Here is a 17,128-nt window from a genome sequence, read left to right as displayed (position 1 = left end):
GCTAACCTGTCACCCTTCAGATATTCCTGGACCCTAAATCCCATTACCCATGACCACTGGCTATGCTGACTGGGGTTGATAGGAGCTGAAAACCAACAGCATCTGCCTTGAGTATAGGACCTAGACATTGATATTTATTTTCAAAGCGGATATGACAAGCAAAATAACCAGTGTCCTTACCCATGTTAGCAGCCCTTGCCCTAGATTTATTTTGAAAACCCTAAGGTATAGCTGTAATCTGAGCTTTACAGTTTCCCTCCTCATGTTGGTTGATGAAGACAAATTAAACAGCTAGATTCTAGTTTTTAATATTTTTCATGGCCCGCTTAAATAGAGCCTGACTGTGGCATTTTATGGGGGCAAAAGCGACACCTGGTGGCCAGAAGCGCACTTCATTAATCCTTTGAGTCTTTGAAAATGTTTTCACCACATCACATATTACATCAATCGCTAGACGTCCACAACAGTTATTTCCCCACTTATTTTGATGCGTTTGTTGATTCACAAGGGTGTGCAAAAACTGGTCCCTTAAATCCATGGCAAGTTGGATAAAACTATGTTTTTTGTGTTGCTGAATTAATAGTTTATTTTTAAAAATGTTATTTTTTTTATAATCCTGGGGTGATATAGCACAAGAGTCCCGTGTGCATGTTGTCCCGTTATGATTGCCACAGTCTAACTTGGCAAATAATGGATGGCCCAACGATTTATCATATCATGGGAGACAAATCAAGGATACCACCACCACTTGCAATTGTGGGTATCTAAGCACCATCATTTATTTTATTAATAAATATGGCATTGAAAACAGTTCACTTATGGTTATCATAGGCCCCTCTTTATCCTACACTGTGGAATGGAGATTACAAACTAACACTATGTGCTCTAGTTCCAAAAAACACTTTTATTGCTTTGTTTGGGGGATGGACAGGCTTTCCATCATTCTTTTGTTCTTTCCAGAAATATTTTTTCTCAGTCATATTTTGAAACGGAAGGCACCATTGAACCTGTTGCAGAACATAAGGAAAATCTTTCCCCATAATAATTTTCCTATAAAACTTATAAAATGCAATTAATGTCTGCTCGTAGATCTCTAGGATGCATATGGTAAAACACCTCAAGTTGGGGTTTTTTTGTTGGTGAAGATTTGACACACTTTCCTGAAAACAAGGAAGGATTTGAATTTTTATTTTTTTCTGCTTTCCCAATACATACTGAGGGACCCTGGCCCCCTCTTGATTTTTTTTTTGGGGGGGGAGGTCCCTCAGCCCCCCCCCTTTAGATGGCACTCCTGGCAGGTGAAAAAGCTTAACTTCATATGGTTGTTTTGAAAAATGGAACAATACCCCTTCATTTGCTGATTATTCTGCTGAGACAAGAGCAGATCAAGCTGGATTTTCCTTCCTGGTATAACCAATATGCAGCGTGGACAAAAGCAGAGATAGCGAGGAAGCAGCCAGGTGACTGTTTTTCCATGAAGGGAACATTATTATACACAAAAGTCTTGTATTTGATTGATTGATTGATTGATTGATTGATTTCATTTAAATCCCATCTTCCAATGAGGGGCACAAGGTGGCAAACATGGCTCTCCTTCTCCCCTTTTTATCCTCACAACCACACAGTGAGGTAGATCAGGCTGAGAGACAGTGGCTGACCATGGGTCAGATAGAACTTTCATGACAGAGTGGGGATTTGAACCCTGGTCGTCTCCCAGGTCCTCATCCTGCATTCTGGTAGCAACTGCTACAACATACGGGAGAGTTATGTTCAGTTGCCCTGAGTTAGAGCCTCAGACTCAGTTTGCAGCCTTTTATCCTTGACTTCAATAAAGTTAGAAACCAACTATATAAAAGAGATTTTCTATCATAATCTTAAATCTGGGAAATTAAGCTTCCAGGAGAAAGGCTGTGCACACATTACACATTTTAAGGATCTCCCCCCTCCAAAAGAATCCTGGGAAATGTAGTTTTTTAAAGGGTGCTCAGAATAGTAGCTTCATGAGGGGTAAGGATAGAGGAAGCAAATGCTTGTTCGACTTAAGTACTCTGTTAACCTTTTCTTTTTTTGCTGGAGCAGAGACCCTTCCCTCTTCAAGCCCCACATTATAAATTTGTCTGGCCAACTACTTGCTGTAATCTGACTCTAGTTTTAATGAAAATGGAGAGTGGATATGTAATTTCTCTGAATCACCCTTGCAATCCTTTTCCCCTGCCAGAAATTCCAGTTTCCCCCCTAAGTAGGGGGCTGAGAACTGTGGGGATTCTGAAAACCATTCAAGGCCTCAGTCGCAGGTCACATGCTCTCTCCACAGAGACCTTCCCACAGGTGAGTGACAAGAGCCGGAGAATATGGACTTGGTTAAATTATTTTAGATAGCTGCATAATCTTAAAATCCTATTTCATAGGAGTAAGATAGGAAGTCCCCCTCATTACTAAACTCTTCCCACCAATTTTACTGCAGAATGCAATCCTAAAAGAAATAAATTACATAAAATGTAGAGTGAAGGAGTACATTCAGGCCTACAGGGAGGTGGTGGCCCAAGTGTTTGGGTCTGAGCAGCCTCCCTTCTGCTTTACCCCACTTCACACAAGTCTTTCCTGAGCAGGCCCTGGGAAGATGGGGGAGAAGATGTCCCAACATCTCTCTTGGGCTGCTGCTGATTCTGTCACAGGCCGATGGTGCGCGCATCTGTGCTCCCTTTCATTGCAAAGCGCTATCATGCCTCTACTTTTTGAATTCTGATCTGATACTCAGTTTACTAAGTGGTAAGGTAAAGGACTCCTGGACAGTTAAGTCCAGTCAAAGGTGACTATGGGGTTGTGATGCTCATCTCGCTTCAGGCCAAGGGAGCCAGCGTTTGCCCACAGCTTTCCAGGTCAGGTGGCCAGCATGACTAAACTGCTGCTTGGAAGCTGGAAATAGACATAGGCCCTCACTCTTCCTCTTCAGCCACCAGTGCAGCCATGACTGGTCTTGCATGTGTAAACATCCGTGGAAGGTGATCTCTTAGAGCAAATGGGGCAAAAGACAAGCAACCTCAGCCAGTGCCCACGTGCCTGTCTTCTTACTTGCAACCTGCCTGGGGGGTGGGTGGGTGCTGGCTGTCAGCTCCCTCATCTGAAGATCACTTCCTCCCCATATGTTTAAAGCCCTCTTCCAACATTTTAACAGTCTTGGAGAGTGTGGGGAAATTGCAGTTTGTTAAGGATGCTGGAAACCGCAGCTCTGAGAGTAAGGTCAGGACCCTCAAGAAGCTACATTTCCCAGGATTCTTTAGGGGAAGCCATGACTGTTAAAGGGATATAAGAGTGTTTTAAATGTATGGTGTGGCTGTGATCTTTGCAAAATTCAATGAGGAGTAGGATTGGAACAAAGCTAGAATGAGTTGGCTGTGCCTGAAATTGGCTCTAGGCCCACCTACCATTGGGCTCCTTGTTTTCCACCTTGCCGATCCCAATGGGTTCCAGGCATAACTGACAAATGTGAATCCTTGGGTTCAGGAAGAAATGAACCTTCACAGTCTCATCTACTCCATGGCTGTGAATGGTCCACCTTTTGATGTTTGACACCTTTTAAAACGTGTACCACAAAGTACTTTGTCATTGTTATCTTTTTCCTCTTCCTCCTCTTGGAAAGGTTTTTCCAATCATCTGGGGAACAAGGCTTCAACTTTGGGATGAACAACACAACATGTCACAGAAAAGTGATTTTATTACATCCTTAGGTTCCTGCTTTGGTCATTGACCATTTAGGATGTAAGGTACAGTACAATTTCATCTTATGTGTGGGTTTGGTTCCAAGCGTTCTGCTTATATACTGTACAAAAATGTGTATACAGAAACCTTGGAAAGACCCCTGTGGGTGCACCCCAGGGCTTCCAGAGCTGGCTCATAGAGAGAGCCTTTCTTCCCAAGTAGGCAGAGAGTATACGTTACCTACATTTAGGTAAGTTGCAGGATTTCAACGAGTCACGTATGGTTGATACCATGCAAGTTAAATGATTCAGGAAGGTTGTTGGTCTGACGCAGTAGAAATATATAAAAAAATTAAAAAATTGTCCAGTAGCACCTTAGGTAAAGGTAAAGGGACCCAGTGACCGACTCTGGGGTTGTGGCGCTGGGGTTCTGGGTCATGTGGCCAGCATGACTAGGCTGCTTCTGGCGAACCAGAGCAGCGCACGGAAACGCCGTTTACCTTCCTGCCGGAGCTGTACCTATTTATTTATCTACTTGCACTTTGACGTGCTTTCGAACTGCTAGGTTGGCAGGAGGAGGGACCGAGCAACGGGAGCTCACCCCGTTGCGGGGATTCGAACCGCCGACCTTCTGATCAGCAAGTCCTCTGTGGTTTAACCCACAGCACCACCTGCATCCCTTAGTAGCACCTTAGAGACCAACTAAATTTGTACTTGGTATGAGCTTTCGTGTGCACGCACACTTATTCAGATACCAAAAACAAACTTAGTTGGTCTCTAAGGTGCTGCTGGACAATTTTTTATATATTTTTTTATTTTATTTTTTAACATTTCAAGTTAAATAAGCGTAAGGTGTGATCTTCCTGTATAATGTACGTGAACTGAAACATCAAAAGTCAACTGTATAAGGGAGGGCCAGGAAAATTCAGGAAAATATAATAAGGCAAAAGGAAGAGAGAAACACACTGTGGAATGCAAAGATGAAGAGCGGTCAAAATTGAATAGTGGATAGGTCTCTCTCATTCAGAGGACTGGTGAGTGGAAGGACTGGGCAGGATCCTGGAAAACGACTGTTGCCCTCTCCTCTTCTCACTGAGAAGCTGGAGAATGGATGCAGTAATGACACAGTTCAGATAATCTTTGGAAGCCCAGGGAGTCCATCAGTTTCTGCTGGGGGATATTATCTAGGGCAACATGGCCATATACAGGGAAGCCAGCTGCATGGACACGCATGCCATGTGCCCTCTGCACCATAGATGAGTAGCCCCTTTGGCGGTGGGATGGAAGGGTATAGCTGTGTGCACTTGCGCCCCAAGATTCCATGATGATCCAGCTGATAGGATGACCATTGGAGTCCAGGATGCAGGTACTGGGGAAACATCGCACCATGTTGGCCAAGTATTTCCGGCTGTGTTCACTGCCCCCATAGGGCCACGTTTCATTCAGCAGGTCAATGTGGGAGCTATTTAAGGAGGAAAAAGTGAAGCCTGGATCTAGCCTAGGAGAGCAGAAAGATGAGCAATGAGGAGGAAGCTGAACATGAATGCAGAAATTATCTTCTTGGCTCATCCTCAAAGTCTCCCTAGTTCAACACTCCAGACAGATACCCTGGTAAAACCACCAGCAAGCTGGCATGAAAATGATGCTGATTCCATGTCGTTTGCCCTAACATCCAGCAGTTTGGACTAATGACCAATTGATACCTGTTAGAAGCAAACAATAATGCATCCCCCCAACTGATTGTGTGTGTGTGTGTGTGTGTGTGTGTGTGTGTGTGTGTAAATGGCAGATATCAGGGACTGCTTGATTAGTTGTGTTCCTCTTCCTTCAATCTCACCCCAGCAGAGCATGCCTCATCTAAGATGGTGCTTGTCACAGAAAGAACTGCTCATTCTGCTCTTGGGATGCCTTTTCTAAACTTGACCCCTGATGCAAATCGCCTTTTGTGTGGCATTCCTCCTTCCTTTCTCGAGTGGGCGACGCTACCCCTTCGAAGTGCCGCCTTTGGTGCTTTGCTATCCCAACTACAAGAAGGAGTGAATGCCAGGTTTGCCCATAGGCCGAATCATAGAATTGTAGAGTTGGAAGGGACCCTGAAATGCAGGAATTTCAACTAAAGTATCCATGGCAGACTGCCATCCAACTTTGACTATGGAGATTCTCCTATTGGAAGCACACAGGTTAGCCAGTGCATCAACAAGGAAGTAGGGAGCACAGTGGACACTCACTGGGGCTGAGGCTGTTTATCTGGCTTGGCGTTCAGGTAGATGAAGTAGGGAATTGCAGTCAACTGGACTTTCTTGAGAACAACAGCATCTTTAGAGACCTCATGTATCCCATCATGGTTCCCTGTACAAAGCAGTAAAAAGTCAGAAAGAGAATGGTGTTGCTGGGTGACGCAACACATATAATGTTAGGTACACATATATTGAACTGCTATCACTCAGATGGTCATCCAAGGTATGTTGCTCTCTTTCTGCCCTTGGACAGTGAAAAGTTCTATTGTCCTTGTGGTGCTGTGGAGAAAATAAGTGTGCAGTCTGTAGGGAAGAGCAAATCTGTCACTTTTAATTTCTATCAATTTCTCAGTTCAGTTCTCTACATTTCATATCAGCTTTCATTTAAAAAAAAATCCTCACGAGACTGGAGTGGGCTGTAGGAGGCGAGACAGCTTCTCAGATACCCAGATCCAGAAAAACCTGGAATCTAATTCATGTGTCCGCCTGCCACCCCATGTATTGTTTTGTATTTATTTTGCTCATGTTTCTCCATTACATTCACTTTTGTCACTCCCATTTCCTCATCAAATTTAGATTAAGTAACTAAACTGAGTCTCCTTATCTCATAACTCCTTCCTTAGAAAGAACAGCTTGTTACCACAGAGAGAAAAGGCTTGGTCCCAGTTGATGGCATCTGTGTCAAGCAGCAGTCTCCGGTATGCATCAAGATCCCGATAAAATGCTGCATGTATGTTGTTAAAGGAATCCAAACTGTCAGAAACAGTCTAAAAGAGAGACATACAGTTTAACAGGTAAAGCTTTTCCTGATGTTGAGATGAAATGATGAAGTTTCACCTGCTCCCTTTGGCAGCTGTTAATGCCAAAGGTGCGCTCCTAGACCAAAGCCAACATCCCCTTTCAGTTTGAGCCTGGCTTAGAGGAGGCCCCAGCACAGAACACGCAGCATTTCCTGCTGACATCCCACCAAGCACCTCCCACAAAATCAGAGGATCACAGAGCTGGAAGGGACCATCTAGTTCAACCCCCTGCAATGCAGGAATCTCTTTGCCCAACCTGGGACTCCAAACCATGACCCTGACATTAAGAGGCTCATGCTCTACCCATTGAGCTACCCTTTGCACAAAGGCTATTACCCCTCTCTGTGGACGAGTCAGGACCGCCTTGAAATCCGGCCAAGAATCCACAATCACCTCATGGCCCACTGGGTTCCCACGGTTTATGTTCATGACTTCACCATAGACCTGTCAAAAGTCATAGGATGTCAGAGTTGGTGCTGCAGTTGAAGGAGGCAGCCTGGGAGAAATGTGTGGGATCTGGGGAGGCCATCTGTGGTGTGGTATGTCAGGATTGTATCTGCTGCATGCCTTGAGTGGGGTGTCCTGAGTGATGAACAGGGATAGAAGAATCAGTTGATTTTCTGTTTCTCTCAGTTTATCATTTTTCTCGTCTTAAGCTCAGTCCTCCACATTTCATTTTTGCATTTTTTTTTAAAAGAAAGTTCATTGGCATTTTTGTGTTAATTTCACTTAATATGCATGATTATTACTAATTCACACATTTTTAGAAAGCAATTTCCACAATACAATGTCATTTTACTTACATGTGCATTTTTAACGCACAGTTTACCCTCTCAGTCTTGTGAATGTTACTTGGCTGGAGAACTTCATAGCAAAATTAAGAGACATGTAGATTTCAAAGGGCAGCTGAGTTTTGTCATGCATTGCTTCTGAATGTGCAAATTAGGTAAGTTCACCTATAAATGCAAACTGAATCACATTTCTCCCTCTCCCCTAGTGAGGACTTAGTACCTGTCACCCAATGAACTAATTGTAGGAATTCACATGGACATTTCACATACTATATACACATTTCACACCAACTGTACCCTCAGTATGGAGCTGCAGCCAATATTAGCTCTCTGTGGAGTATATCTGTATGGTACCCTATTCAAGCACCTATTTATTGGATTTAAAAAAAACTTCTCAGATTCTGAATTTGGATCTTTGGGAAGATGCAAGAATTTGGTCCCATATTCCTAGCTAATAACCCAGAATACATGGCTCAAGATCACCTGAAGTGTCTGAGGGAGGCTTTTCTTCAGCAGTCCTTCCAGGATCTGCAACTTGGAAGAGCAGGATAGGATCAACATAGCTTGGGAGGCAGAGGTTGAAGCAGGTACCAGCAGAAACAGTGTGAGTTGTAAGCACCTGAGAGAGAAAGAGAGAGACTAGTTCTCTGTACCTCAGTGTAATCCCCAAACTGAGATACCTTCTTTTTCACTGAAATGATGGACTTACTTAACCAACAATGGTGCAACAACTGAGTTTCTAAAGGTAACAGGAATCCCTTCCTCAATAAATAGAGAATAAAACATTCTCTTATGAGCAACTGGTGTTCTACCACACTGCCATTTGCTCGCCTGTAGTCCTCCGTGTCTTCTTGTTGAGTGGTACAGTGTTACGTAAAAATCTAGGTGTGAGGATGCTCATCGGGCAGAGCCTGCGGGTCCCTGCAGAATTAAGGGAGGAGTCCAGCCACCAACCAGAGCAAATAGCTGCAGACCAAAGTTTATTGCGCAACAGGTTCAAAGAGGAATTTTGAACCCCGAGGATGGGGTGACAAGGACTTTTAAAAGTTTCTATCTTATCCCAGCATACAGTTCATTAAGCATCATCACTACATCATTGCTACATCAGAAAAGGGGAGGGTTATACATGATTAACATAGGAGGAATGTGTTGGGGCAACAGGCAGATACAGGATATGTATTGGGAAGTACATTCTAAGCACGTACTACAAAGGGACAATAGAACTTTGATTTGCATAGCCTGCCACCTGGGCAAGTCTGGAGGAGTGCCTTTGCCCAGCAATTGACACCTATGAGTACCTTCCTGTGAGTACATACCCCCGCTTGAGGAATTATGGCTGGGACCGAATGGTTTCCAAGTCCTTGGCCAATGAAGTAAATTGACAGTGGAATGAAGGAAACTGGCAAAGAAGTTGATTTATATGATTTTTAAAGCTAGGTAACTTCCCTGAGCTGCCAAGTCTAAAGGATACATTTATGCATAACATTTGTAACATTTAACAACTTTAAAGATGTGCCCCATCCCCATAATTTCCGTAACTTACAGATTCTCTTTAGAGCCTCTGGTGTGCTGTCAAACTGCTCAGTCAGAGTCTCCTTCAGCAAGCTCTTTGTGTTGGCTGCTTTATTTCAACGAGGGGGGAGGGAATGTGTAAGTTTACCAGAATGAATGAACTATTAACAGCCATCTCCCTGATGTTCAGTGGTGCATCTACACACATTAAGACCCTGGACTTAATGGACTTTAGGCCTTTCTCTTTAGATGGCCATGTGATTTCAGCTGTGAAGCACATAATTAACATTGCTCTTCTCCCTCTGACTGCCATTTCATCCTTTACAACTGCTGTGTCAGAGCATTATGAACGCGCACAGTTCTGCATAATAAAAACACTTAAATTACAATACCGTCCTGGCTACAGGAATAAACTTGAGCAGACATTGCTGTCATGTTTAGGAACGCTGCTTTATCAGAGTCCCCCATCACATGGGGTATCCTACTCATATTTAAGTGAATGCAGGAATAAGCCCATGTAACTGCTACCTATATGGGTAGGATTGCCTAAGCAAAAACGTTTTAAGCAGGTCCCAGAAAGAGAACCATTATGGTGCCTCCTTAATGTCAATAGACAGGGAGTTCCAGTCAATAAATTAAAATAACAATGAATGAATATGTCAGCATCCAAAGAGATGGCATTTAAAACCTCTTATTTTGGCATATTGGTGTTGTTTCATGACCAGTAACAAATGGAAAAAACAGACAACCCTGCTACCAGGACAGAAAACATTTTATTCATTGGATATATATATTGCCTTATTGCCAAGTTACTGAAGGTGGTTTACAACTTTAAAATATTAAAACAAATTTTTTTTACATCAAATATATAGTTGATTCAGGCCTACTGGGTGGTGATGGCCCAAACTGGAGCCAAACTTTGGCAAACGTTTTGCAGGGTTTTGCAATGCCCCATAAACAGAGCAATGGGCACTCAAACTCAGGGGTCACCCAAAAACCAAACATCGTCTGATTCGCTCTAAACAGGGGCCAAACTTTGAGGAAAAATTGGCAGCAGTGTTTTGCAGAGAAAACACCTCATTTTGCAGCACCCCACAAACGGAGCAATAGACACTCAAAATGGGGGTCATGGGTATTCACCCAAAAACCCAACGTCGTCTGATTCAGTCCAAACCCAGCACCAAAGTTTTTAATCAACAGGAATTGAGGTAGCATTTAAATGGAAAATAGAGTAACGGGGAATGGTTCTTGAAAGGGTGTGATAATCTCCCTCTCTCCCATTGAGAGGACTGGTAAGTGAAAGGATTGAACAGGATCCTGGAAAATGACTTTTGCACTCTCCTCCTCTCACTGAGAAGCTGGAGAATGGATGCAGTAATGACACAGTTCAGATAATCTCTGGAAGCCAAGGGAGACCAGCAGTTTCTGCTGGGGGGTATTATCTAGGGCAACAAGGCCATATACAGGGAAGCCAGCTGCATGGACACGCCTGGCCTGTGCCCTCTGCACCATAGATGAGTAGCCCCTCCGGCGGTGGGATGGAAGGGTGTAGCCGTGTCTCAGTGTACCCAGAGATTCCATGATGATCCAGCTGATAGGATGACCATTGGAGTCCAGGATGCAGGTACTGGGGAAACATCGCACCATGTTGGCCAGATATCTCCAGCTGTGTTCACTGCCCCCAAAGTGCCACGTTTCATCCAGCAGGTCAATGTGGGAGCTATTTAAGGAGGAAAAAGTGAAGCCTGGATCCAGCCTAGGAGAGCAAAGAGATGAGAAATGAGGAGGGAGCTGAACATAAGAATGCAGAATTATCTTCCTGGCTCATCCTCAAAGTCTCCTTAGTTCAACAGTCTTAACAAAACCACCAGCAACCTGGCATGAAAATGATACCAATTCCCTGTTGTTTGCCCTAACACCCAGTAGCTTAAACTAATGACCAATTAGTTGTTTAGTTTCATAGATAAAAAAGAACCCCATTAAAAGTGATTGAAAATGCATCCTATTAATCAAACACTATTATGTGGAAAAATAACAGATGGTGGGCACCAGTTTGGAAGTGATTCACACACACCCTTCAGCAGAGCATGCCTCTTCTAAGATGGTTCCTGTTACATGAAGAACTGCTTGCTCTGCTCTTGGGATTCCTTTTCTAAACTTGGCCCCTGATGTAAACCTACTTTTGTGTGGTATTCTTCTTCCCTTCCTTGAGTAGGCAGTGGAGTGCCACCCCCTTTGGTGCTGCCTTTGGTGCCTTGCTGTCCCAGCTACATGAAGGCAAACTAAGGAGTAAACGCCAGGATTGTCCATACGCATTTTGACTATGGAGATTCTCCTACTGAAGAACCATATGGTTAGCCAGTTCCTCAGCCAGGAAGGAAGTAGGGAGCACAATGGACACTCACCGGGGCTCAGGCTGTTTATCTGGGTTGAGGTTCAGGTAGGTAAAGTAGGGGGTTGCAGTCAACTGGACTTCCTTGGCAGCAACAGCCTCTTTAGAGACCTTATATATCCCATCATGGTTCCCTATACAAAGCGGTATATGTCACCAAGAGAGTGGTATTGTCATGTAGGACAAGAAATTTTTAGCTGCACATATACTGAACTGCCATCACTCAGGTCATCCAAGGTTCATTGCTCCCTTTCTGCCCTTGGACAATGAAAAGTCCCATTGTCCTTGGAGGCTGTGGAAGGAATACATGTGCAGCTGGTAAGGAAGGGTGAATCTATCAGTTTTGATTTCCCTCAGTTTCTTATTTTTTCAACCTTGTTCAATTCTCCACATCTGATGAAAATTCATCCACATTTTAAGGGCAAATTTCTTCTCTCACATACACACAGATTGTTTTCACTAATATATGCATCGTAATGCACACTTTAGTATGTGCATCGCATTACTTGGCTGGAGAACTGCATCACAAAATACCCTATCACTTACTCTAAGTACAGTATTGCTAAAACCCATTACAGTGGTACCTCGGGTTAAGTACTTAATTCGTTCCGGATGTCCGTTCTTAACCTGAAACTGTTCTTAACCTGAAGCACCACTTTAGCTAATGGGGCCTCCTGCTGCCGCCGCGCCACCGGAGTACGATTTCTGTTCTCATCCTGAAGCAAAGTTCTTAACCCGAGGTACTATTTCTGGGTTAGTGGAGTCTGTAACCTGAAGCGTATGTAACCCAAGGTACCAATGTATTGTTCTCTCTCTTTACTGTAGATATTTATTGACTGGTTTTCTTTTAAAATGTATTCTCAACTCTTTGAGGAGCTTCCTCCACAAAGTCTCCAATAAAAAACCAACTGCACTTGAATATTTAGCTATAAAAATGCAAAATACTGGACAAATAAAGGTGTAGAGAAACAGTATACTAAACATTATAGAGGTTATCAACACAGCATTAAGAAATAAAAATCAACCAGAATTTGAAAGAGCACAAATAGAATGTACTCATTCAGGAATGCTTGGGAGAAAACAAAAGTTTCAATAACCATCAAAAACATATCAATGTTGGGGCTTGCTTTGCTTTTAAGACGAGTAAACTACAGAAAATTCTGGTACCACTATACTAGAAAACCCATGCTCACATCACAGCATGCTTTACCACCAGACCTGTGTAGGGTTTTATACACCACTAGTAAAACCTGGAGTGTAGCTCATATGTTACTTCCCCAATGTATTGTTTTGTATTTTATTTTGCTCATATTTCTCTATTACATTCACTTCAGTCACTTCCTCATCAAATTCATATTAAGTAACTAAACCGTGTCTCCTCATTTCGTAACTCTTCCCTTAGAAATAACAGCCTGCTACCGCAGAGAGCAAAGGTTTGGTCCCAGTTGATGGCATCTGTGTCTAGCAACAGTTTCCGGTACACATCAAGATCCCGATAAAATGCTGCATATATGTTGCTCAGGAAATCCGCATTGTCTGAAACAGCCTAAAAGAGAGACATACAATTGAACAGGTAAACCTTTTCCTGATGTTGAGATGAAATGATGGATGAAGTTTCACCTGCTCCCTTTGGCAGCAGATAATGCCAAATGTGCGCTCCTAGACCAAAGCCAACATCCCCTTTCAGTTTGAGCCTGGCTTAGAGGAGGCCCCAGCACAGAACATGCAGTGTTTCCTGCTGACATCCCACAAAATGTATCTTGCAAAATCCCAAAGGGCTAGTACCTCTCTCTGTGGACGAGTCAGGACCACCTTGAAATCTGGCCAAGAATCCACAATCACCTCATGGCCCACTGGGTTTCCGCGGTTTATGTTCATGACTGCACCATAGACCTGTCAAGAGTCACATGATGTCAGAGTTGGTGCTGCAGTTGAAGGAGACTGCCTGGGAGAAATGTGTGGGGTCGGAGAGAGAATTAGTGGTTTGTGTCAGGCTTGTATCTGCTGCATGCCTTGATTGGGGTGTCCTGAGTGAGCACTAGGGATAGGAAAATCTGTTGATTTTTCATTTCCCTCAGTTCCCCCCCATCTTCAGTCCACCTCATTTCCACATTAGTGTGGATTAAATAAAAAGTCCTCATAAAATTAATGGCACTTTTTGGTGTTAATTCCACCTAATATGCACAATTATAACTAATTTACATATTTTTAGAAAGCAATTTCTCCAATACAGTGCCTTTTTATGAATCCTTTACTATATGCATTTTGTGATTGTAACTTGGATAGAGACAATAGTGCCGGCAGTGGTTGCTACGCCACTATGTGAAGAACAACATGGCAAGATTCAGAAAAACGTAGAATGTGTTTTGTCATGTATTGTTTCAGGAAGCGCAAATTAGGTCGTGCAAACTGAATTGAATTTCTCCCTCATGCCTAGTGAGGGCATTCCACCTCCCACCTGACAAACCAAGTGTAGGAATTGACAGGGCCATTTCACACATCACACACTCAGTTCACATCAGCTGTGCCCTCAACAAGGAGCTGCGGCCAATCTTATCTCTCTGTGCAGTGTATCTGTATAATACCCATATTTTCAAGCACCTGTTTATTGAATTAAACAAACTTATCAGACTCCATATGTGGAGCTTTCGGAAGATGCAAGATTTTGACAGGAATTTGGTCCCATATTCCTAGCTAATAATCCAGAATACATTGCTCAAGATCACCTGAAGTGTCTGAGGGAGGCTTTTCTTCAGCAGTCCCTCTAGGATCTGCAGCTTGGAAGAGCAGGATAGGATCAACATAGTGTGGGAGACTGATGCAGGTACCAGAAGAAACAGCACCTGAGAGAGAGAGAGAGAGAGAAAGAAAGAGAGAGACCATTTCTCTGTACCTCACTGTAATCCCCATTCTGTAAAGCTTCCTGTGTGACTGAAATTACAGATTTTTTAAAGCTCTGGGCTAACACAACTGAGCTTCTAACTGTAACAGTAATCCCTTCCCCTCCTTCCCGCTCAACAGACAGAGAAAAAATATATTCTCTTTTGAGCCGCTGATGATTTGTTACACTGTCACCTGCTCACCTGTGGTCCTGTTGAAAGTTACAGATTCTCTTATTAACTTCTGGTGCGTTGTCACATTGTCAACTGCTCACTTATGGTCCTCCATGAACCAAAGCAGCAACACAAACCTACTCACTCAATGTCTTGCCCACCCAGCTAGATCTTTGGACTTCTTTGTTTCAAGGTGGGGGGAATGTGCAAATTTACTAGAATGAGTGAACCATTAACATACATCTTCCCAATATTCAGTGGTGCTTCTACATATAGTTAGACTTTGGACTTAATGGACTAGACCCCTCTCTTTAGATGGCCATGTGATGTCTGTTGCATAAAAGCACAATTAATATTTATCTCCCCCTTCCATTGCCATTTCACGTTTTCCAAATGCTGTGTCGGGGCAGGACATAACGAAGAGTTTTCTACCCCTGATTAAAAATAAAAATAAATTATGACCATATGTAGTTCCACATGATGAAACCACTTAAATCACAGCACCATCATAGCGACTGGAATAAAATTGACCAGACACTCTGCATGTGATTAGGAACACTGCTTTATTAGGGTCCCCTGTCCTACTCATATTTAAGTGAGTGCAAGAACAACCCAACACAGATCTTTCCTACTCAACACTGGGGAAGACATGGACTGATAGAGGAGCATGTGTGCGTGGCTGTTGGGGATGAAGCTTGCATGTGCATCCTTGCTCAACCTCCCCATCCACATATACACGCCTAACATTTTGCTGTTAATGGCTACTGATCTTGGTGGCTCGGTGTGTACTACTCTAGTAGCAGAAGCAGTATGCTTCTGAACACCAGTTGCTGGGCAACATGAATGGGAAGAGTACTGGTACTCTGAACTCATGCCCTGCTTGTGGGCTTCTCATAGACATCTAGCTGGCCACTGTGAGAACTGGATACTGGACTAGATTTCTCTCTCTCTCTCTAATCCATTGGAGCGTCTTTTCTGTTCTTAAAGCCAAGTGTAAGAGTCCCAGTGTCTTTTTTGTTGGTAAAGTGATGGAAGAGAAAGAAGTGCTTAAGGAGAAGACTTGTGTGAGAAAATAAACAAGTGTAGTTTTTTCCTGTGGAGGAAGTTGGGTTGAGGGAATCCAGATTGGGAGGTTTTGGAAATAGGTACATTAATTTTAGGAGGGTGATCATTTTTGAACATGGCTACTTTGTCTGAGAGGGTGAAGTTGGTATTGTTCCATTTCCTCAATTCTATTTCCCTTCCTATAATGGATTTTTGTATATTATTTTCACTAATATCTTCATTTATTCACAGTTATATGCACTTTTGTAAACATTGGTTGGAAAACTTCATTGCAAAAATTTGGAAAAAGGGTAAATTTCAAAGGACCGCTGTGTTTTAGTTCATCTTTGGTTTTGGAAGTGCAAAATGCAGTCTGAATCAAATTTTCCCTCCATACTTGATTCTGACCAACAGCACTCAGTTAGTCCCCTATCTTTTTTTCTTTCCTTTTGGCGGAAGAAGTGGTGACTGAATCAACCTTATTTTGCAACATGTAAACAGGCCTGTTGCAAACTTCACCTGGAGGTGTTTCCCTATTAACTGACTATGGGCTCCAATTCACATCCAGAATTTAGCATGTGTGAATTCTTTCTTAGGTAACATTTGACAAAGCCTGTGAATAGGTTGAACCAGACACACCATTAATCTCCCCACAAACTATATCAAAAGTTATTTCAGTCAAGGTTATTGTGGTGAACTAGATGAAATCAAAGTTGCTGGAGCAAATTGAATAAAGCTGGCAGTTTGAACTGAGTTGAGGAGGAATACAATCTCCTGCCCCCAGACTGCCTGGAGAGAGAGAGATTTGGAATCCTTGGGTACTCGGTGTTCTGGATAAATAGAAATAGTATTTGTCACATAGGGTTATCCAGAAGCGAGTTGCTCTTCACCACTTGCCCATGACTGCATCTGTAGCTTGATTCTCAGGGAGAATTAATAGGATGTTTCAAATAAGAGCCTGAGGAGAAGCAGAGGCTTTAGCTGCCGGGTGCCACTATCAATGCCCCAAGCCCACATGAATTCACACTTCCTCTGAGGTGACCTGGAAGCCCACCCAGCCTCTCTCTCTTTTTTCCACAACAACCCTGTGAGGTACATTAAATTAAGACAGTAACGTGTCCAATTCTACTTAGCAAATGATACAGTCAGTTCTCCTTTCTTTGGATGACTGCCCCCACTCTTGTACAAGTTAAAACCCAGTGCATTTACTGCAGCCATGACTGAAGAATAACTGAGCACTGGAGTCTTATTAATTAATATATATTTCATTAAATATTACATAATTTCTCTTATTATATAACAAATTCTTATATTTCCTTATACTGCCCTTCCTTTAGCAAGTTCTGGGATTCTTGGGGGAATCCCAGTGGTCTTACTTCCAGACACTGCTTTGATCCATCATTCCCATGCTCAGTTAGGTCCTTCTACAGCAATGAGAGAGAGAGAAAAGGTCCGTGTAGAAGAAATGCAGTTAAATTCAGTAACAGTTATTCCCATTTATCCTATTCCCCTGTTTCCTTTCTCTGTGTTCATTTTCTTCTTCCTTGCTTCCTTCCTTCTGGCCGAGAACGTGCTGGCCTTGAAAGCTGAGAGCCGTGGGA

General features: G+C 43.0%; 2 protein-coding genes and 1 long non-coding RNA gene across 7 annotated transcripts in view; 1 reads left to right on the top strand and 2 right to left on the bottom strand.

The window, feature by feature from the left end:
- Nucleotides 1–2,013: 2,013 nt before the first annotated feature.
- The window catches only part of LOC309354655, a 46,152-nt gene continuing 31,037 nt past the window's right edge, over nucleotides 2,014–17,128 (top strand). Inside the window, exons 1-3 of the long non-coding RNA XR_014162368.1 lie at nucleotides 2,014–2,328; nucleotides 6,559–6,729; nucleotides 12,833–13,003. This is a non-coding gene — a long non-coding RNA (uncharacterized lncRNA). The remainder of the gene's footprint in view (nucleotides 2,329–6,558; nucleotides 6,730–12,832; nucleotides 13,004–17,128) is intronic.
- LOC309354592 (glycine N-acyltransferase-like protein 3) lies at nucleotides 4,502–9,117 on the bottom strand. Of its 5 annotated transcripts, none has more exons than XM_081884821.1 (6): nucleotides 9,070–9,117; nucleotides 8,010–8,145; nucleotides 7,072–7,179; nucleotides 6,576–6,702; nucleotides 5,927–6,047; nucleotides 4,502–5,196 (listed from the first exon to the last, which is right to left on the bottom strand). In XM_081884821.1, the coding sequence occupies exons 2-6, from the start codon at nucleotides 8,085–8,087 to the stop codon at nucleotides 4,788–4,790; spliced, it is 843 nt and encodes a 280-aa protein (XP_081740947.1). In that variant the 5' UTR covers nucleotides 8,088–8,145; nucleotides 9,070–9,117; the 3' UTR covers nucleotides 4,502–4,787. The 5 variants fall into 5 exon arrangements, with proteins under 5 accessions (XP_081740947.1, XP_081740948.1, XP_081740950.1 ...); XM_081884822.1 differs by having other exon boundaries at nucleotides 7,129–7,179; XM_081884824.1 differs by lacking the exon at nucleotides 7,072–7,179.
- Nucleotides 10,151–14,903, bottom strand: LOC309354633 (glycine N-acyltransferase-like protein 3). Its single transcript, XM_081884885.1, has 5 exons — nucleotides 14,157–14,903; nucleotides 13,216–13,323; nucleotides 12,850–12,976; nucleotides 11,444–11,564; nucleotides 10,151–10,794 (listed from the first exon to the last, which is right to left on the bottom strand). Exons 1-5 carry the CDS (start codon nucleotides 14,232–14,234, stop codon nucleotides 10,386–10,388), a joined length of 843 nt encoding a protein of 280 aa, XP_081741011.1. The 5' UTR covers nucleotides 14,235–14,903; the 3' UTR covers nucleotides 10,151–10,385.

This window comes from Podarcis melisellensis (assembly GCF_964234715.1).
Source record: "Podarcis melisellensis genome assembly, chromosome: 1".
NCBI classification, from domain to species: domain Eukaryota; kingdom Metazoa; phylum Chordata; class Lepidosauria; order Squamata; family Lacertidae; genus Podarcis; species Podarcis melisellensis.
This window is presented reverse-complemented; position numbering and strand designations above follow the sequence as displayed.